Source organism: Hyperolius riggenbachi, chromosome 8, assembly GCF_040937935.1.
Source record: "Hyperolius riggenbachi isolate aHypRig1 chromosome 8, aHypRig1.pri, whole genome shotgun sequence".
In the NCBI taxonomy this organism is placed as follows: Eukaryota; Metazoa; Chordata; class Amphibia; order Anura; family Hyperoliidae; genus Hyperolius; species Hyperolius riggenbachi.
Window position 1 is genome coordinate 252,793,058 of NC_090653.1, and position 23,004 is coordinate 252,816,061.

The 23,004-nt window shown below is 44.4% G+C and overlaps 1 protein-coding gene across 2 annotated transcripts in view; it reads left to right on the top strand.

The window, feature by feature from the left end:
* Nucleotides 1-538: 538 nt before the first annotated feature.
* Nucleotides 539-23,004, top strand: part of GATA1 (GATA binding protein 1) — a 73,210-nt gene continuing 50,744 nt past the window's right edge. Inside the window, exon 1 of one of the 2 annotated variants that reach the window (XM_068249822.1) lies at nucleotides 539-815. In XM_068249822.1, the coding sequence (XP_068105923.1) occupies nucleotides 715-815 (101 nt within the window). In that variant the 5' untranslated portion in view covers nucleotides 539-714. Of the gene's footprint in view, nucleotides 816-22,495; nucleotides 22,664-23,004 lie in introns of those variants that run through there. The other variant, XM_068249823.1, reaches the window with a different exon arrangement.

The following is a 23,004-nucleotide window of genomic DNA, read 5'->3' on the forward strand; positions in this document are numbered from 1 at the left end:
TTTCCAACTGCCAAAAAAGCATGCAGCAGCTACAACACCTGCCAACAGTAAAAATGTCACCATGTGATAAATGTCAGAATGTAAATCAGGGATTTGAAAGATTTTACAATGGGCAAACACTGACTAAATCATTTATACATAATTATTGTAAAAATGAATGCAGCGTCATTACGCATTTTGACGCGACTCCGCCTTCCTCAGATAATTATTCAGGATACCCCCTTTCACAGTAATTTTCCTGGTTTCATCATCAGATACACTTCCTATAGTTACTGTATATATTGCTCTATATTGGTATGTAGCCCCGCCCTCCCAGTGACACTTAGCCTAGGCTGTTTAGCTATATGAATTCGTCTCCCAGAGCATTCTGGGAGTCCTGCATTATTTTCTGCTGGCTTCAGAACGCTTAGTAAACAAACATTTCGCAGGCATCACTTGACAATTTATACATGAATATTATAAAAAAGGCAATTTTATTAATTACGTTATTTTCACTACAGTTCCTCTTTAATTTCTTAAAATGGGTCCCTGATCTACATTGTAATAATACTTCCGTTATTTATTGAACCCGTGTTACTCCCAGGACGTACAGTATAAGCTGTGAGACTACATATACTTCGATCAAAGAGAAAGAGGGTTGCCGGCACTACAATATCTGTAACCGTATCACTGGGATTGAGGAAGGAGAGATGCTCTAAAGGCCACCTTGTTATTATGATGAGATGTGGATCAGCCTCGGAAGAAGCACCGCCGTGCAAAACGGCCGTTAGGCTACCGTTTTTGCCCTGCACCCACCACCGCCACCTTTTGACATGGTAGGACATCCTCCTCTTGCAACTGTTTGAATGCACAAGATTTTTATACTTGATGAAATTTCCAATGATGATGATGTTTTGCACCTACCTTTTAAATGTCACAATTTTTGATACAACTATGGTGATTTACTTCAATCTGAAACACCATTAAAACAGCAATCACTGCAGTGCCTGACTCAACCGTTTTTTCTATTGATGCTGAGACTACATATACTGTTAGGCCCAGGGCACACCAAAAACCTCGAGCAGATCCGCAAGACGCTAGAGGTTTCTGAAGCAGATTTTCAGAGCGATTCTAGGCATGTTTAGGGAGGTTTTTGGAGCGTTTTTGTGGAGCAGATTTCATAATTTGTTACAGTAAAGCGGTTACTGAACAGCTTCTGTAACAAAAACGCCTGGAAAATCACTCTGATGTAGCGTTTTTCTAAGCGGTTTGAGCTTTTCCTATACTTTATATTGAGGCAGAAACGTTTCTGAAAACTGCAAAAATGCTGCAGGAGCCACGTTTGCGGTTTGCTTAAAACCACAAACCGCTGGTGTGCACCATCTCATTGAGATACATTAGCCAATCGTTTTCACAGGCGGAAGTGGTTTTGAAGACACTACCAAAAGCGCTTGGTGTGCACCAGCCCTCAGAAACCTAGCTGCAGGTTAAGTATTGTTAAAGGTATTACGAAAATCAACGCTTGTTGGTTTGATGTCTGCATTTCTTGTATCTTTTTATGTCCCTCTTGTACATTGTGTTTCTCTTGTGCCTTCTTATGTTCCTTTTGTGTTCCTTTTGTACCGTTTTTTTTCCCCTTGTACCTCTTGTGTCCTCCTTGTATGATTTTTTTCTCCCCCTGAGGGGGCCATCATAATCTTTACACCCAAGTATAACAAGTGTAGCCACAAAACTCATTTATTGGAGGGAGTGAATTAGAAGTTGGGGTCCCCTTATAGCTCTGGGCCCCCCTGTGTTTGCATGTGCTGCTCCCCTGTAGTTACGCCCCTGGATGCAGGCTATGGGGGTTGCTAGGTGCAGGCCATTAGGGGGTACTGGGTGTGAAGGGTCTGCTGAGTGGCACATAGGTGCTAGGTGCAGGCTATTAGGGGGTACTGGATGCAATATGGGTGCTGGGTGCATGCTAATAGGGGGTAGTGGGTGCAATGTGGGTGCTGGGTGCATGCTAATAGGGGGTACTGGGTGCCATGTGGGTGCATGCTAATAGGGGATACTGGGTGCCATGTGGGTGCTGGGTGCATGCTAATGGGGGTACTAGGTGCCATGTGGGTGCTGGGTGCATGCTAATGGGGTTACTAGGTGGCATGTGGGTGCTGGGTGCATGCTAATAGGGGGTACTGGGTGCCATGTGGGTGCTGGGTGCATGCTAATGGGGGTACTAGGTGCCATGTGGGTGCTGGGTGCATGCCAATAGGGGGTACTGGGTGCCATGCGGGTGCTGGGTGCATGCTAATGGGGGTACTAGGTGCCATGTGGGTGCTGGGTGCATGCCAATAGGGGGTACTGGGTGCCATGTGGGTGCTGGGTGCATGCTAATGGGGGTACTAGGTGCCATGTGGGTGCTGGGTGCATGCTAATAGGGGGTACTGGGTGCCATGTGGGTGCTGGATGCATGCTAATAGGGGGTACTGGGTGTGAGGGGTTTGCTGGGTGCCACATACAGTGGGATGCGAAAGTTTGGGCAACCTTGTTAATCGTCATGATTTTCCTGTATAAATCGTTGGTTGTTGCGATAAAAAAATGTCAGTTAAATATATCATATAGGAGACACACACAGTAATATTTGAGAAGTGAAATTAAGTTTATTGGATTTACACAGGAAGTGCGCAATAATTGTATAAAAAAAATTAGGCAGGTGCATAAATTTAGGCATTGCTGTCATTTTATTGATTCCAAAACCTGTAGAACTAATTATTGGAACTCCAATTGGCTTGGTAAGCTCAGTGACCCCTGGCCTACATACACAGGTGAATCCAATTATGAGAAAGAGTATTTAAGGGGGTCAATTGTAAGTTTCCCTCCTCTTTTCATTTTCTCTGAAGAGTAGTAACATGGGGGTCTCAAAACAACTCTCAAATGACCTGAAGACAAACATTGTTCACCATCATGGTTTAGGGGAAGGATACAGAAAGCTGTCTCAGAGATTTCAGCTGTCTGTTTCCACAGTTAAGAACATATTGAGGAAATGGAAGACCACAGGCTCAGTTCAAGTTAAGGCTCAAAGTGGAAGACCAAGAAAAATCTCGGGTAGACAAAAGCGACGAATGGTGAGAACAGTCAAGAGTCAACCCACAGACCAGTACCAAAGACCTACAAAATTATCTTGCTGCAGATGGAGTCACTGTGCATCGTTCAACCATTCGGCGCATTTAACACAAGGAGATCCTGTATGCGAGAGTGATGCATAGGAAGCTTTTTCTCCGCCCACAGCACAAACAGAGCTACTTGAGGTATGCTAAAGCACATTTGGACAAGCCAGCTTGATTTTGGAATAAGGTGCTGTGGACTGATGAAACTAAAATTGAGATATTTGGGAATAACAAGGAGCGTTATGCATGGAGGGAAACCAACACAGCATTCCAAGAAAAACACCTGCTCCCTACAGTAAAATATAGTGGTGGTTCCATCATGCTGTGGGTGTGTGTGGCCAGTGCAGGGACTGGGAATCTTGTCAGAGTTGAGGGACGCATGGATTCCACTCAGTATCAGCAGATTCTGGAGACCAATGTCCGGGAATCGGCGACAAAGCTGAAGCTGCGTCGCTTCAACAAGACAATGACCCTAAACACTGCTCAAAATCCACTAAGGCATTCATGCAGAGGAATAGAGATGGCCCAAACCTCTGATTTTCGGTTCGCGGAAGCTCACAAACTTTTGCAAACTGCAATAGACTTCAATGGGGAGGCGAACTTTGAAAATTAGAAACATTTATGCTGGCCACAAAAGTGATGGAAAAGATGTTTCAAGGGGTCTACCACCTGGAGGGGGGCATGGCGGAGTGGGATACACGCCAACAGTCTCCTGGAAAAATCAGGATTTGACGCATAGCAGCGGTTTAAGGGCAGAAATCACATTGCATGCTAAATTGGAGGCCTAAAATGCTTTAAAACATCTTGCATGTGTATACATCAATCAGGGAGTGTAATTAGTGTACTGCTTCACACTGACACACCAAACTTACTGTGTAACGCACCGCAAACAGCTGTTTGTGTAGTGACGGCCATGCTGGACTGGTGCGCACCATGGCCACAGTGCAGGCCATGGCGGTTTTCAAGCCCAAATGGTCGCCGGGCTGAGGTAGCTGAATGACAGAACAACAGTGACTGATTGTCCAGCTGATCGAATTTGGTCTGTCCACAATGAAGCAACAACCTTATTATCTATTTTCTTGGGTCAGGTGTGCCCCCAACCCCAACACACTCATATATCGTCGGTCATTGCCTCATTGTGATACGCAAGCCCCTTCACCGCGGCAAGGTAACGATCATGAAGGGGAATTGACACATGTACATGCCTTTTGTTTTGTTGTTGCAGCTGCACTGCAGCCCGAAAAATTAGGCAGGCATGTACACCCACCAGAAAAATTATTATAGCGGCCACTGCTAGCAGCGGCCTTAAAAATTCAGGAATCCGCCTGGAGTCCTGATGGACCCTGTTGGTGGTGGCAGTCAAGCGGCCTGCAGGCAGAGATGCTGTGTGGGGACTGACTTAGTCTTCGGGCGGGCAGTAACCCTCAGGATTCATGCCTCATTTATTTTGATAAAGGTGAGGCACTGAACACTTTTGTGACTAGGGCGACTTCTCTTCTCAGTGACAATGCCTCCAGCTGTGCTGAAGGTCCTTTCTGACAGGACGCTTGAGGCAGGGCAAGACATAAGTTGGATGGCAGATTGTGACATCTCTGGCCACAGGTCAAGCCTGCACACCCAGTAGTCCAAGGGTTCATCGCTGCTCACAGTGTCTACATCCACACTTAAGGCCAGGTAGTCGGCTACCTGCCGGTCCAGGTGTTGGTGGAGGGTAGATCCGGAAGCGCTAAGGCGAGGCGTTGGACTAAAGAAAGTCTGCATGTCCGACATCACCATGAGATCGCTAGAGCATCCTGTCCTTACCTGCGTGGACATGGGAGAAGGTTTACTGGCAGTGGTACCTTTATTCCGTTGTGCTGTGACATCACCCTTAAATGCACTGTGAAGCATAGTTGCCAGCTTGTTCTGCATGTGCAGCATCCTTTGTGCCTTCAGGTGAGTTGGTAACATGTCCGCCACTTTGTGCCTATACCGAGGGTCTAGTAGCGTGGCCAACCAGTACAGCTCATTCCCCTTGAGTTTTTTTATACGGGGGTCCCTCAACAGGCTGGACAGCATGAAAGACGCCATCTGCACAAAGTTGGATCCAGACATAGTATCCAACTCCTCTTGCTCTACCTCAGTGATGTCTGTCAGGTAAGTTCTCCTCCTCCCCCCCTGCCACAAACAATACCACAGGAGCGTTAAACAGCACAAGCCCCCTGCAACACCTGCTGCGGTTGTTCTTCTGCTGCCTTCTTCTCCTCCTCAAAAAAAAACACCTTCCTCATCATCTGACTCCTCTTCCCCACACGACTCTTTCTACTTCCCGGTACAGTTTGGGTATCGCCTTTTTTGAGAAATAATTGCGGCCTGGTATCTTCCACTGCGGTGTCCCATTGGCCACAAATTTTTGGAAGGCCTCAAAGTCCATCAGCTGGTATGGTAACAGCTGGCGGGATAACAGTTCCACCAAGCCAGCTGTCAGACGCCGGGCAAGGGGGTGACTGGCAGACATTGGCTTCTTCCGCTCAAAGATTTCCCTCACGGAAACCTGGCTACTGCTGTTGGCAGAGGAGCAGGAGCCGCTCAAGGTGAGAGGCAGAGTGGAGGAGGTGGGCTGTGATTGTGAAGGTGCAAGGGAGAAAGCGGCTGAAGAAGATGAGGAGGAAGAGGAGAAGGAGGGTGGCTTTGTTCTTGTGTGCTGCTTTTGCTCAGGTGGTCTTCCCATTGCAGTTTGTGCCTATTCTGCATGTGCCTTCGTAAGGCAGTTGTCCCTACGTGGGTGTTGGCCTTTCCACGGCTCAATTTTTGGTGGCAGAGAGTACAGATGGCATTGCTCTGATCTTTGGCATACACACTAAAAAATTTCCACACCACTGAGCCACCCTGGGGTGTGGGTACTATGGTGGCATCAGCAGCTGACATTGAAGGGCATGTTGGCTGGCTGTCCATAGGTGGTGAAACATGGAACCGGACACTGCCACCAGCTGTTTCTGACGATGAGCTTCCCCTGCTTCTTTCAGCAACTCGTCTCCTCCTACTCCTCTCTGACTCCCCCTCTGAACTGTCCCCCTGTTCATCCCCTCTATTGGGAACCCACGTGGCATCTGTATCATCATAATCATCCCCCCCCCAGCTTCGCTTGTATCAAACACCTCCAAAACTGCACCAACAGCAGGTACTTCATCATCATCCTCCTCCTCACACGTTACGTCCATAGTGTCACCTAACTCAGGCATATGAGATGGTGTAACTTGCTTAGCGCCTTCATCTTGTAGCAATAATGGTTGTGAATCAGTCCACCAAATAACTCCTGCGAAGTGTCAAATGTAGCTGATGTGGTACTTGTAGTAGCGCTGGTGGCTGCGGAAGATTAGGTGTTCTGTGTTAAATAGTCAACCACGTCGTGAAAATCTTGGGAGTTGATGGGACGTGCCTTCTCCTGAGCACTGTACTTTGGGCCAGGGCCGCACGAAATCACGTCAACACGACCTTGAACAGACCTGCCGGGTGGCCTGCCTCTGGGTCTGCCTCTGCCTGTTGTTTTGTCCATATTGGGGGGGATGAAGTGAAAGGTATGCACTGACTTGACTAATACAATGTGCAGTCACACAGGTGCAGTGAAAGGTATGCAGTGACTGGTATTGCAATACAATGTGCAGCTGTCACACAGGTGCAGTTAACAGGTATGCACGGACTGGTATACTAAACAGCGTGCGGTCACACAGGTGCAGTGAACAGGTATGCAGGGATTGGTATTACAAATGTGCAGCTGTCACACACAGGTACCGTGAACAGGTGCAGTGACTGGTGGTATACTACACTGCTTGCGCTCACGTAGGTGCACTGAACAGATTACAGGTATGCACTGCAATGATTGGTATTACAAATGTGCAGCTGCCTGTCACACACACACACAGGTACTGTGAACAGGTGCAATGACTGGTGGTATTAACAATGCGTGCGCTCATGTAGGTATAGGTAGGTAGGTGCACTGAACAGTGAACAGGTGCAGTGATTGGGATTACAAATGTGCAGCTGCCTGTCACACACACAGGTAGTCACTCACTGAATGTGCTGGGCCTGGCAGTGGCACAGTAGGAATTACCACCAAGGGGCCAAAGGCCAGCTGCAACTGACTGACAGGGCTGTATATGCAAGTGGGCCACACACACAAAAAAAATAGATCACAAGAACAAGATTAGCTCTCAAAAGAGCTGTTGAGGGGTGCTTTTTTAGCAATAAGAATCAGCATGGAGCAAACTAACAAGCCAACAAGAGCCTGACTAAGCTTTCCCTATAGCTCTCTCTGCAGCAGCAGCTGCAGCTCTCCCTTCTCTAATTACTGCAGGCGCACGAGTGAGTCCAGTGCCTGACGCTGTCTGCCTTTTATAAGGGGGGGGGGGGCTCCAGGAGAGTGTAGCCTGATTGGCTGCAATGTGCCTGCTGACTGTGATGTAGAGGGTCAAAGTTGACCCTAATGATGCACTATGGGGGCGAATCGAACCTCCAGAAAAGTTTGCGGTTCTCCGCGATCGCGAACCCCAGAAGTTCGCCGGCGAACCGTTCGGGCCATCTCTACAGTGGAACAAGTACAATGTATACCACGTTCTGGAATGGCCATCTCAGTCCCCATACTTGAATATAATTGAAAATTTGTGGTGTGAGTTAAAGAGAGCTGTCCATGCTCGGAAGCCATCAAACCTGAATGAACTAGAGATGTTTTGTAAAGAGGAATGGTCCAAAATACCTTCAACCAGAATCCAGACTCTCATTGGAACCTACAGGAAATATTTAGAGGCTGTAATTTCTGCAAAAGGAGGATCTACTAAATATTGGTTTTATTTCTTTTTTCTAATTTTATTTAAACAATTATTTCACACTTTCTGTAAATCCAATAAACTTCGTTTCACTTCTCAAATATCACTGTGTGTCTCCCATATGATATATTTAAAGAGACTCTGTAACATTAAAAAGATCCCCTGGGGGGTACTCACCTCGGGTGGGGGAAGCCTCCGGATCCTAATGAGGCTTCCCACGCCGTCCTCTGTCCCACGGGGGTCTCGCCGCAGCCCTCCGAACAGCTGGCGACTGTGCCGACTGTCAGTTCAATATTTACCTTTGCTGGCTCCAGCGGGGGCGCTGTGGCGACTTTCGGCACGGAAATAGACGGAAATACCCGATCTCAGTCGGGTCCGCTCTACTGCGCAGGCGCCGGAAACTTGCGCCTGCGCAGTAGAGCAGACCCGACGGCGATCGGGTATTTCCGCCTACTTCGGCGCCGACAGCCGTCAGAGCGCCTGCGCAGGAGCCAGGAAGGTAAATATTACGTCACCGCTGCACGGAGGGCTGCAGCGAGACCCCTGATGGATGGAGGACGGCGTGGGAAGCCTCATTAGGATCCGGAGGCTTCCCCCACCCGAGGTGAGTACCCCCCAGGGGCCGTTTTGTCGTTACAGTTCCTCTTTAAAGGGAACCTAAACTGAGAAGGATATGGATTTTTCCTTTTAAAACCACTTCAGCACCACAGGGTTTTTTGCTTAAAAACCAGAGCAATTTTCACATTTCAGCGCTTCTCCCATTCATTCACCAATAACTTTATTGCTACTCATCAGATGTAAATGATCTATATCTTGTATTTTTTGCCACAAATTATGCTTTGTGAGGGTGATATTTGCTTTTAGTAATTATGTTATTATCTGTGCATTTTAAAGGGAAAAATAAGAAAAAAAAAGTAAACATACACTATTTCTCCATTTCCATCCACTATAGTTTTCAAATAAACAATGTTACCATAGGTAAAACCCACACATTGTATTTGCTAATTTGTCCTGGTTATCTCAACATTTAAATAATGTTCCTAGTACAATGTATGGCGAAAATATATTAGTTTCTGGTTTGTGTTTTTTGTTTTCTCATTGTACTCTATCAGTAATTAAAAGCCTCAGTAATTAAAAGCCCTTATCTTCAGGATTAACAGTAATACACTCTCATGGCATACATATTTTAAAAGCTAAGTCCCTAGGGTAACTATTTATGTATTCTCAATGCTGTCACTTTTGGTTTTTTTATTTGGGGGTATAGAGTATATGAAAATAACAGTTTTATTGATTTTCATTCAGTTTTCCAGTAAAAAAAATCACGACTTAGCCCTCAGTTGTCAAATACCACAAAATCTATTCTCTCACTTGTCACGGTTAAAATGATACCCTATATACATAATCAGATAGCTTATTGGGCATACAGCACACTGTTAACCACAAGTACGCCTATCTACTCCCCTGAGCTCCAGGTGAAGTTCTGTGGGGAGTAGATAAGCGTAGCAAGGGTTTCAAAGTGGTTAAAATAATACCAGTTGCCTGACTCTCCCACTGATCCTGTGTCTCTAATACTTTTAGCCACAGCCCCTCAACAAGCATGCAGATCAGGTGCTCTGACTGAAGTCTGACTGGATTAGCTGCATGCTTGTTTCAGGTGTGTGATTCAACCACTACTGCCGCCAAAGAGATCAGCAGGATTGCCAGGAAACTAGTATTGTTTAAAAGGAAACATCCATATCACTCTCAGTTAAGGTTCCCTTTAAATGACATTTTTTAACAACCAACAATTTATACAGGAAAATCATGACGATTTACAAGGTTGCCCAAACTTTCGCATCCCACTGTAGGTGCTAGGTGCAGGCTAATAAGGGGTACTGGGTGCCATGTGGGTGCTGGGTGTGAGGGGTCTGCTGGGTGCCACATAGATGTTAGGTGCAGGCTATTAGGGGGTGATGGGTGCATGCTAATAGGGGGTACTGGGTGTGGGTTATGAGGGTGCTAGGTGCAAGCTATAAGAGGTAGTGGGTGCAGAATATAGGAGGTTACTAAGTGCTATGTGGGTGTGGCTAATGGGTTTTGTGGGTGCTTCCTACTTGCCTTGTCCCTGGTGCTAGTGGACAGCAGACTTCCCGTATCCTCGCCTTTACCGCCGCTCACCGAGACCCTACGAGGGTGCGTGCTGGACATCGTGGGCACGTCAAAGCAGCAGTTCTGCAGCATGACAGCAGCAAGATGGATACCCTCGTATAGAGGAGGGCTACAGAGCAGCCCCCACATAGGTAAGTAAATCACTTCTTCCCATCTCACAAAGCACATCATTTACAAAACTCCTTTAGTGGGAGATTCGTTTAAAATATTTTAACATGAAGTGTTCAGTTCTCTCTAAAGGACAACTGAGAAGAATATGGACAATAATGTCAGAAACACCTGATCTGCTGCATGCTTGTTTAGGGTCTACGGCTAAAAGTATTAGAGACAGAGGATCAGCAGGATAGGCAGGCAACTGGTATTGCTTAAAGAAAACCCAAGGTGAGAGGGATAAGGAGGCTGCCATATTTATTTCCTTTTAAACAATACCAGTTGCCTGGCAGCCCTGCTGATGTATTTGGCTGCAGTAGTGTCTGAATAGCACCAGAAACAAGCATGCAGCTAATCTTGTCAGATCTGACAATAATGTCAGAAATACTGCTGCATGCTTGTTCAGGGTCTATGGCTAAAAGTATTAGAGGCAGAGGATCAGTAAGACATCCAGGTAACTGGTATTGCTTAACAGGAAATAAATATAGCAGCTTCCATATCGCTCTCGCTTCAGTTGTCCTTTAACCACTTCCGGATTCTCGGAGCGTATATACACGCCCCTGAATCCAGAAGTGTATACCATGAAAACGAGCGGCCGTTCCATGTCAGCTCACGGAGGGTGTCTCCGTGAACACCCTGCGAGCCGATCGGCGGCTCGCAGGGTAAATGTAAACACACGGGGAAGATCTTCCCCGGTGTTTACATGTATACGGCGCTGCTGCGCAGCAGCGCCGTAGAGGAGATCGGCGATCCCTGGCCTCTGATTGGCCGGGGATCACCGGCATCTGATAGGCTAAAGCCTATCCCATCAGGCGCAGGACAGATTTCCGTCCTGCGCCGCTCACAGGGGGAGGGAGAGGGAGGGAAGGGGAAGGAGGCCAGGAAGCGCTGCGGAGGGGGGCTTTGAAGAGCCCCCCCCCCCCCCCCCGCAAGCGCAAGCAGCCGGCGGCGATCAGACCCCCCCAGCAGGACATCCCCCTAGTGGGGAAAAAAGGGGGGAAGTCTGATCGCCCTGGCTGCTAGCTGATCTGTGCTGTGGGCTGGAGAGCCCACGCTGCACAGATCAGCATAAAATTTCATGGTGTGGAAGTGGTTAAAGAGAATCTGTACTCTAATATTCTTACACTAAAAAGCATACCATTCTATTCCTTATTTTCTCCTGTGCCCCTCTGTGCTGTTTCTGCCCCTCTCTGCTGCAATCCTGGCTTGTAATTGCCAGTTTTAGGCAGTGTTTACAAACAAACTAACCAGCTTGTGATAGGCTCACATAACCAGAGTGTGTGAGTCATACAGAGTGTGCAGGGGGCCTGCAGAGGGCATGTTTCACTTCTATCCAATCGCAAGCAGCCCTGCACATTCCACACATTCAAGCCTTAAGGTGCGTACACACATGCCACTATAGTCGTTTGAAACGATCGTTCCCCGATCGTTTCAAATGACGGTCGTTTGAAAAAAAGCAACCAACGATCATTAAGTCTAACGACGGACGAGCTAGATCGTTAAAAACGAACGATCTAGCTTGGCGAATTTTTTTCAACGACGTTCGTTTGCAAAAGTAGTACATCGTTGGAAACGGTCGTTCGTACTAGGCTTGACATGCACATTTCGCTATTTCTCCATGGAACTTTTAATTTTTATGCGCAAGCGCAATAGTTGCTTTACGTGATGTAACGTTCGTTCTAACGATCAGATCGTTACACACATTTAAAAACTAACTTTACTTAGGTCGTTCTTTCATCAATTAAAAGTTCGTTCGTCGTTCACAACGAACGATCATTATCGCATGTGTGTGCGTAGCATTAGCCCCACAGACACGACAGAGGAAAGGAGATAACATTTATTACAGAGACAGTGCAATTAGGAAAGGCTGCAGAAAGCCAGAGCACATTAGAACAGGCATATGAACTTATAGGATAGAAGAACTAAGGCTGAAAAATTTGGTACAGAGTCTCCTCGTGGACACTCAAGATTCGTGTTGCCCAGCAAAGACCAGGATCCGATCTCTCGGGTGGCAGTTCCTGGCCGAGGCTGTACAGCCACATCGTTAGCCTGCAGGTGTTCTGTTATTATAGAGGGGCGACACATGATGGAGGGAGGGGTCAGGAGGGAGAACAACAGCGTCCGGCTGTCTCAGCCAAAGATTTAAAGTGGACCTGAACTCTTGCACAGGACAGAAGGAAAACCAAGAGAAATGCACCCTGTATGTATTTAGAGAGTTTAGCCTGTCTAACGCACCCTCATCTGTGACTAATCACAGCTGTAATTTGATCTCTCAGCTGTGCCAGCTGGATGCCGCAGCAGAGCAGCTAATTTGTAAATGCCAGATGTTAACCCTTTCTCTGGTTCCATGAAAGCAGGAAGTAGACGCACTGCAGATTTATTGCAGAATTCTATCAGCTGTAACCAAGAATTGTTTTTCTTTAAAGGTTATTATGCTGTTGCTTATCTTTTAGAGCAGAGAGGAAGTTCTGAGTTTAGGTAGTATGTATACAGTATATAGCTTATTATTCAAGATATATCGGTGAAAGAAAAATAAAAGCGTTTTGCCATGCAAGTTTATTTACAGATAACAGTCGGATTGAGCTTTCCCCGACTTATCTTACATCTGCCCCCAGCCTTGGAGGACAATCTCTCTCGCACCCCTGTACAGGACTGTCACATCACCAGCTTGGGGACCTGGCTTCAGCCTATACCCTGCTTAGAAATCACTTTATCACTCCGGCCTGCTTGAAACTATGGAATAAATGAAAGAAAACGGCTTCCTGGAGAAAGGTCGGCCTTCGGAAAGTTTTACGCCGATAACAAGAAGCCAAACCACCCCTCCCGCTGCGGAGCTGCAGAGCGGGTTCCTGTTTAGCAAGGAGAAGGTTAAACTGCTGCAGCAGAGGATCATGGATCTGCTGTCGCTGTCCTCTGTGGCTAGGCCAGTGGCTGGTCCCTTCTCCGCCCGCTGGCTGCTGAGCGGTGATAAGATGCTATCTGATGTGTTTGGCAAAGACTGACATCAGTTACATAGAGGAGGGAGTTGTGGTGACGAGAGGAGGGAGAGAGAAGGGTGACTGTGTGCAAGCAGCTCGGGGACACAGAGGCAGCTGGGAGACAGCGGGATGCTATGGAAGCAGGGATAATGGGAGGTGCCGGATTCAATAAAACTTTTCTCCAGTTTTCTCACCAGTGGCGTAGCTAAGGAGCTGTGGGTCCCGATGCACGTTTTACAAAGGGCCCCCCCATGCACTCTATACATAACTATTGATGTAGCGCACCAAAACCTGCCAATGGCAACTGCAGAGTCAGAGGTGCAAGAAGGGGGTGGGGAACCGTTTGTTAATGATTACCACTATTCAAAGTATCTATAGAAGTGATTATTATGAACACAGGACTAATAGAAAGCTAATACTGCAGTTGAGGGAAGGCCCCTCAGGGCCCCTCTGGCCCAAGGGCCCCGATGCGGACGCAACCTCTGCACCCCCTATTGCTACGCCCCTGTTTCTCACACAGCTAAGCTATAAAATAACTTTTCAGCCTTCAGCAAGCAAAATAAACTGTACTCCGAAAATAAGCAAGAGGGATATGGAGGCTGCCATATTTATTTCCTTTTAAGCAATACCAGTTGCCTGGCTGTCCTGCTGATCCTCTGCCTCTAATACTTTTAGCCATAGACCCTGAACAAGCATGCAGCAGGTGTTTCTGACATTTGACTGGATTGGCCACATGCTTGTTTCTGGTGTGATTCAGACACTACTGCAGCCAAATAGATCAGCAGGGTGCCAGGCAACTGGTATTGTTAAAAAGGAAATAAACATGGCAGCCTCCATATTCTTCTCTCTTCAGTTCTCCTTTAAAGGGGAACTCCAGCCTAAACAAACATACTGACATTAAGTTACATTAGTTATGTTAATTAAAATAGGTAATATAATCTCTTACCCACTTACTGTTTTAAAAGAACAGGCAAAGGTTTGTGATTTCATGGAGGCATCCAGACGCTTCCTTCTACCTCGGTTAGTATGAGTTTTTTTCATGCAGGTTTCAGCTTGGGTACATTTTAAGGCCTCTTGCACACTGCAAGGGATTCAGATTCAGATTCCGCTTTTTAACCTGTTTTTACTTCCGATTCCGATTTGCAGTTTGCTCCTTGCACACTACAAATCGGAATCGGAGGTAAAAACTGATTAAAAAGCGGAATCTGAATCGGAATCGCTTGCAGTGTGCAAGAAGCCTAAAGCTGGCCACTAACAGTCCAATTTCTAGTGAAAAATCGTTCGAGCGATCAGAAATTCTGATCGGACGAAAAATCGTTCACTACACCATCAACTAACTAATCATTGCTTCCTATCTATCAAGACCACCAAGAAAATCCAAATTTTCGTTCGACGAAAATTCATTCGGGCGACATTTTTTTCACTCGTTCATAATCGATTGTGTCCACCAATGGAGAGTATTTACAACCAATCCGATCAGAATTTCTGATCGCTCGAACGATTTTTCGCTAGAAATTGGACCGTTAGTGGCCAGCTTTAAGGTGGCCACTAACTGTCCAATTTCTAGCGAAAAATCGTTCGAGCGATCAGAAATTCTGATCAAATTGGTTGTAAATAATCTCCATTGGTGGACACAATCGATTATGAACAAGTGAAAAAAATGTCGCCCGAATGAATTTTCGTCGAACGAAAATTTGGATTTTCTTGGTGGTCGTGTAGATAGGAAGCAAAGATTGGTTAGTTGATGGTGTAGTGAACGATTTTTCGTCCGATCAGAATTTCTGATCGCTCGAACGATTTTTCGCTAGAAATTGGACTGTTAGTGGCCAGCTTAACTTTGCTTCCTATCTATCACGACCACCAAGAAAATCCAAATTTTCCTTCGACGAAAATTCATTCGGGCGACATTTTTTTCACTCGTTCATAATCGATTGCCTCCACCAATGGAGATTATTTACAACCAATCCGATCAGAATTTCTGATCTCTCAAACGATTTTTCACTAGAAATCGGACCGTTAGTGGCTAGCTTAAGCCAACTACGTTTAATTGTACTTTTCTTGCTACTACATTTTAGTGCTCTGTTACTTGCTAGACGAAAGAGGCATTTGGTAAATAGGACAAGTAAACACCCCATGAGAAAACTCAGAAGAAAGTTTGTTTAATCATCTGGGTTAACCACTTCCAATCACAATTTTTTTTTCCAACCACAGTTTTCCCCCTTAAAGTGTACCTGAGACGAGAAGCATCTCAGGTACGATACTTACCTGGGGCTTCCTTACACCAGGGAGCCGGCGAGAGACTGAGCGGCCTCAGGGGGGCTTAAGGAAGCCCCAGGTTAGTATGGAACCTGAGACACTTCTCGTCTCAAGTTCTCTTTAAAAACCACAGTCATTTTCACGTCACACTCCTCCCATTAATTCGCCAATAACTTTATCGTTACTTATCACATTGAAATGATCTATATATTGTTTTATTCGCTACAAATTAGGCTTTCTTTAAGTGGTACTTTTTGAGAAGAATGATTTTAATTTATATGCATTTTAAAGGGAATAAAATTATTTGTTCTCAGTTTTCAGCTATTATAGTTTAAAAACTACGTTTTTAACGTTTTAAAAACGACGTTTTTTAAAACCCACACACTTTATTTTATACGAGCAAGCTCCCATCTGTAAACACAGCGGGGCACAGCGATCAGCCTGCTAGCGGCTGATCAATGCTGGCAGGCTGCTTTTCAAATATATAATAAAAACGATCCATATAGCGCTGACATCTAACGCAACTGTCTCTCAGAGGGGCTCACAATCTAATCCCTTCCATAGGCAAATAACTATGTACATTATGCATAGTGTAGTGTATGTATCTTAGTGTAGGGCCAATTTGGGGAGGGGGGATTAAAAAAAAGTAAAAATGTTGCATTAAAAAAAACTAATACCAGCAATCAGATACCCCCCCCCCCCTAAATAAAAAGCTCTATTAGTGAGAAGAAAAGTGGGTAAAATTTATTTGGGTGCTAAGTTGTATGATCAAGCAATAAACCGTTAAAGTTGTGAAGTGCAAAATTGTAAAAAATGGCCTTTTCACTAGGGGGGTATAAACCTCTGGTCCTCATGGTTAGGCTTCTTTCCCACTAAGACGTTGCGTTAGATGCTACGTTAAGGTCGCATAACGTGCACCTAAAGCAACGCCAAGTGGGGTTGAAGCTGGACGTCAGATCGAGCCGCATCAAGCGGCTCTTCATGCGTCCTGTGATGCCCCGATGCATACTTTTTCCAGGAAGTAAACACTGCACGTCACACCGTGCAGTGAATATTAATTAGCCATGTGGCTGGCAGCAGAGGAGGAGGGGAGACCTCCTCCTCCAACATCACTGAGCATGTGCAAACAGTCTAACGCGGCTTAGCCGCTTATAACGCACAGCATGCTGCACTTTGTTTTTGCCTTCTGCGTTACAATGTAACGCAACGTGTGCACTGTGAACAGCCCATTGATTTTTCATTGCTGTGCGGTGGGGCTGCGTTACAGGCTGCTCTAACGTGCGCCTGTAACGTCCCACTGTGAAAGCAGCCTTAAAGAGGAACTATAATGAAAATAACTTAATGAATAAAATCGCTTATTTTTTTACAATCATAAAAAAAAAATTCATTTATAAATTGTTTACTTGGAGTTTTCCCAATCTTTCCTCACCTGATTTACATCCTGAAATGTATCACAGGTGGTGACATCTTTAGTCCTGTCAGGTGAGGTCTGTGCTTAGAACTCTCAGTAAATGGACATTCTGCAAAGGAAGATACTGTTTGTTTGGTATTTAAAAATGCCCGTTATTTCCCTATTCCCACAATGCAACAAGGTTCACAGACAGGAGCTGTCAGGGCCATGGTGGAGACATCACACTGTGGGAGGGGTTTCACTACAATATTAGCCATATAGATGTCCCTGATGAGAAAAGGTTAAGCTTTCTTGTGGGAAATGCGGTATCGGCTACTGATGAAGTTCAATTCAAGGCTAAAGTACCTCTGGCGTTCTATTTAAATTGCCAGGGTGGCGGCAGCAGGTTTTTTTTTCGTAATTTTTTTTTTCATGCTGACAACTGAAAGTTGGCAGCATAAAAGCCCACTAGAGGGTGCACATAGTGCACCCTTCTGATCGCTGTCGGCGATCACAAGTAAAAAGAAATCCCGCGGAGAGCGGGATTTCTTGTTGGGCTTACCCCGTCGCCATGGCGACGATCGGGATGACGTCATGGACGTCCGGACGTCAGACGCCTCCGATCCAGCCCTTTGCTCTTGCCGAAAGTGATTAGTCCAGGCAGCGCAGGGCTCGGACGGGGGGTGGACCTCTTCCGCCGCTGCACGCAGCGGATCGGAGCTGAGCGGCGGCGATCGAAGATCACACGCAGCTAGCAAAGTGCTAGCTGCATGTGGCGCAGTTTATTTCATGCAAATCGGCCCAGCAGGGCCAGAGAAATCAGCCTTGGCGGCAATGGACGAGCTGAGCTCGTCCATACCGCCAAGAAGGTTAAAAGTTGCCCCACACGATAAAAAAAAAAAAAAAGATTTGATTTTATGGCATTTGATAAAAATGATCCGTTGTACAGAAAAATCCAAAGCTTTTTTTGTTATTCAAGTGAGAAATCTGATTTAATTTCCCATTTTTATCAATATAATGGTGGCCACACACAATACAACCACTGGTTATACAGAAAAATTAAAAAAAATGTTTTTATATTTTTAAGAAAATCTGATCGAATTTCCTGTTTTTTTCTATAAAAGTATCAGATGTGGTGAACTATTACGATCAATTTTTATGAAAATGTAATGGTGTATGGTAGATTGTCAATTTCTTAATGTATAAACCCAGGATTTTTTTTTTCCGGTTTAAATAAAAAAAAAAGTAATATCTGGGGGAAAAAAATGAACACACACGTGTGTGGTACATTGTTCAGATTTTTCAAATGTTACAGTCAATCAGAAAAATTGTGATTGTAATTCTTGAATTGAAAAAGACATTTTAAAAAACTGCATGGTGTGTGGCCACCTTTAGTCGATCAGGAGTGGCTGATTGTTCTGGTCAATTTTTATAAAAATTAAATGTGTAGGATAGAATGTCGATTTTTTGATTGATAAGCCAGGGCAGTTTTTCAGGGGATGCCAATAATTCAGGTGTAGCGGCTTCCAGTGGCCATCATGAGTACGAGAACAATTCACTCTTTTCTGGATCTTTAAGATAGTCATTAATGGTGCAGTTATTTAGCGAACAACCTTATTTTCGATAAGGTTCCATTTGTGCATTTTTTCCATGAATTTTCTCAATGAAAAGTCGCATTATAAAGCATACCAATAACTGGGAATGGGCTAGTTTCATTAATGGGATTTTTCGCATGCGATTGGACAAGGAAAAAAATATTACAGCCTGCTTCCCTTTATTTGCATTTCGCATATATTGATTTTCAATGGTGCCGCACAAGAATGCAATTAATAGGCTGATGGCAAAAAATCGCATGCGGAAATTAGCATAAAAATGCACATAAACACCGCAAATGCACATAAAAGTCCGCAAAGTTAAGTGACAAGACTATACTCTGTACAGCGCTGTAGAAAATGTCAGCGTAAACAAATACTTAAATACATAATTACTAAAAAAAACAAAAACAGCCTGCCAGCGCCGATCATTGGCTGATCGCTGGGGCCCGCTGCACACACTGACGGGAGCTTCCACTCATGTGAGAGCGAGCTCCTGTCAAATCTCGTTCCTTGCGAGATGACGCATATATGCGTCGTTGAGGAACAAGAGAGCTGCGGACCCTCCGCCAATCTGCGTAAAGCAGTCTGCTTAACGCAGATTGGCGGTGGGTCTGCAGCTCTCTTGTTCCTCAACACAGCATATATGCGTCATCTCGCAAGGAACGAGATTTGACAGGAGCTCGCTCTCACATGAGTGGAAGCTCCTGTACGCAGCGGGCCCCAGCTATCAGCCAACCAGCCAATGATCGGCGCTGGCAGGCTGTTTTTTTTTAGTAATTATTTATTTGTTTAGCGCTTCCACAGCACTGTACAGAGTATATTGCCTTGTCACTTAACTGTCCCTCGGAGGGGCTCACAATCTTATCCCTGCCATAGCCATATGTCTATGTATGTGTCATGTAGTGTATGTATCATAGTCTAGGGCCAATTTAGGGGGAAGCCAATTAACTTATCTGTATGGTTTTTTTTTTTGGTTTTTTTTAAATTTTGTCTGAAATAATAAAAACGAAAAATAGCAGCAGCAATCAAATAGCACCTAAAGAAAGCTGTATTTGTGAGAAGAAAAGTAGGTAAAATTAATTTGGGTGCTAAGCTGTATGACGGAGCAATAAACCGTTAAATTTGTGCAGTGCCGAATTGTAAAAAATGACCTGGTCACTAGTGGGGTATAAACCTCTGGGGCACAAGTGGTTAATTGGCACCTTTAGTTAAAGCGGAATATAACCCTGCATTTCAACTTTGCTCTAAAACATTATTTACAGTATATTATATGCAACCAGCATTTTTTTTTTTTGCTAGACCAGCATTGGAAGGGTTACACAGGGCTTTAAAGTCCCTAGAGATTTCTGCAGACGCATCCGAACTTGAGTTAGATACTTTTTGTTTACATAAATGTATCTAAGTGTTTATTGTGACTCATCTCTCTCACTGAGAAGGAGTTGGAGGACAGCCAAAGAGTGTGTAACATTTCTAAATATATACATATAACTAAATAGAATGTAACTATCTGAAAGTCTGCACGGAACTTAAAACCTCTGTGTTTAACCCTTCCAATGCTGGTCTAGTAAAAAAAAAATGCTTTTTGCATATAATATGCTGTAAATAATGTTTTAGAGCAAAGTTGAAATGCAGGGTTATATTCCGCTTTAATGTCATGGCGCTCCCTCTTGCTTAAAGTGGTCTTTATCATTATCAACCACCCTGGCCAGCTTTAACCAGTGTGTGTATGTGGCTTTATACATAGAGAACAAGCAAAGGCTGAGGGAATCTGTGATTTTCGTGTTTTTTAAAAAGTGACTATTGGTGCGAAGCTCCCCCAAAAATATATAAAATATAAAAATAACTAAAAACAGTTTAAAAGGAGAGGTTTGTTGGCCTACCTCTCTCGGAGATGCACACCAGTCAAGGACAACACGTTTCATGGGTCCTTCTGGCTTCTTTAGGTGAATAAAGGTATGTGCCAAACGACTAGTGTCTGCAAGACTCAAGCGCCTCATTTTATAAGCCATTGGCAAGCAAGCAGATATTCAGCTATTTAGGGAATGTTTGCAAGGCTGCCTTCATATGCATAAAAGATGGGGGAAAATATACTTTCTGGCTAAAGAGGGAGATATCGCAAGATGTTCTGTAGAACCTAGGTTCTCAACGTATGGTACGCGTACCCCAGGGGGTACTTCTGATGGTTCCAGGGGGTACTCGGGCTTGATATACTTAACTAAGAATAACAAATGTAGGACTTGATTCACTAAGACAAATAGCATACCTTAACAGAGTTGACATGCCTTATCAGAGTTAACATGCCCTATCAGAGTTAACACACCTTATCAGAGTAGCATAGCGAGCGCTACCAACTTATGCCTGGTAATTGGCAATGACGAGAACTCCACTCGTCCTGCCCTGAGCCATTGCGGGTCCAATCACTTTAAAGGGCATTATCCCCGCATTTTGATTGGCCCAATAGGCTGCCTGTCACTTGACAGGCAGCCTAGGGCAGGGCAGGACGAGTGGAGCTCTTGTTATTGCCAATTAGCAGGCATAAATTCGTAGTGCTCGCTATGCTACTCTGATAAGGTGTATTAACTCTGATAAGGCATGCTATGTGTATTAGTTAAACAAGTCCGTAGAGTTTTAGAAAATGATAAATCTTATTTAAACAACCCCAACTTAGTGTTTGCGCTAATTAAAAGCAATAGTAAATGCTTGGAAATTGTTTAGAACCAATTATCCTGTACTAACTATGTTTAAATATATATTTGTCAAGGGGTACTTGTGAAAATGTTTACTATGCTGGGGGTACTTGGTGAGTGCAGGGTTTAAAAAGGGGTATATACCAATAAAATGTTAAGAAACACTGGTCTAGAAAATGGAAAATATATAGAAAGAGTTTGGGTCTATTTTACCAGTGGGGAAGTGGAATTTATTTACATGGCAGCAAGATAGGCAGCTCTACTGGGATCTTTAAGGCTGGATTCACAATGGTCAGTTGCAGTCAATGGTCAGTGTCAACTGCAATGGAAACTGAACACAGACTTTAATACAAAACCTGCATGTAGCGAGTTAGAATAACGTGATCAGTAACAATGCTGTACTGTGAACAGGCCCATAGAATTGTGCGGGTCGTGAGTTGAATTATTTTGCAACCCAACTGAGCACTGTGAACTAGCCCTCAAGCCCAGCCAGCCAGGAGTTGAAAGCTAAAAACAACCATACAATTGAAGTGTTTGGTACAGAAATAGGAGAGTGTGATTTACCATGTGCCCAGGTGAAATCCAAAAGCCAATTATTACTGGAAATTTATATTTATTATATCCTGAAAAGTAGATCTTTGGTTTGACGTATCCTCACTACTCTTACCTGAGATCAGTTTCTGCCTTTGCAACTTTTGAAAAATTCAGGGTCAGAGGAACGCACTGCTAGATTTACATCTGAGCATTATCTCTTGCCTATAAAACTGTATGTCCTTTATCTGCCGTTCCAGTGATAGTTCAGTTCAGCTTACAAAAAGCAGAAAAGCACAGCAGTCAGTTGGGAGGGGGGTAGACAGAGCACACTCCCTCTCTATGTGCAGTTTGGAGGCAAGCAGGGTTAAAGCCAGCTGGGTAACTGTCTATAGTCTTTAAGTAATAGGGCAAAAAGCTTGTAAAACTCTCTTATTAGGTCTGCTTGGAAACAGAGATTATTTCATATGCATATTTAAGCTGTGGCTGGAGTCTCTTGAACTATAATAAAATCAGCTTCACTGTATACGTAAAAACATTTTGATGAGTGGTAATTCGGTCAGCTGGGCCTTTTCGCAAGAACACTATTTGAATCTCTCACTATACATCTGTTTATCGTAGTTTTAAAAATAGTTTTGGGGTTTCAACATATTCAGAGACCATTACTATACTCTTGTCGTTGGTGATAATGATGAAGTCTGGCTTCTGAGATGATAAGGGGGTTATGAATTAATGACCACACTGCCCCACCTCCAAACTTCCTAAGGCGGGGCAATAGGAGGGACACTAACATTGAGAAGAAACAAGTGACATTCAGGGCTGACTATACAAGACACAGGAGAGGAGCTTCAAGAGGTCTTATAAGCGAGAATTTAATGCTAAGAAAAAAAACTACAATTGGTTAAAGTTATTGAGACTGCATTAAATTTCTATTATCTAAAGTTCCATACAAGATATTTAAAGCGTAGACTGCCAAGATCACGATTCTCTAGCTAAAGGTGAGTTTATATAAAGTATAAATTACTCAGTATTTAGGAAATGTATCTTAGATCTAAGTGTACCTATAAACAAAAAAAGAAAGAAAATAATTTTGTTAACGTAGTGCAGATATATAAACATAATTTCTTATCTTAGAAATTTTGGCATATTATATTATTCTTATTATAACCTACCTGCTGGGATTTATAGTCCAACAGCCACTTGAAAGCTGGTTGGCTGTGGATAAACTGAATGAATCACTGTCCATTAACCCAAAAGTTTTATTTAAATTAAGCCTCAAGATACTGCTTCTTACTTATGGTCAGTTGCGCAAATACAGGCCACAAAAGTGGTACTGCTG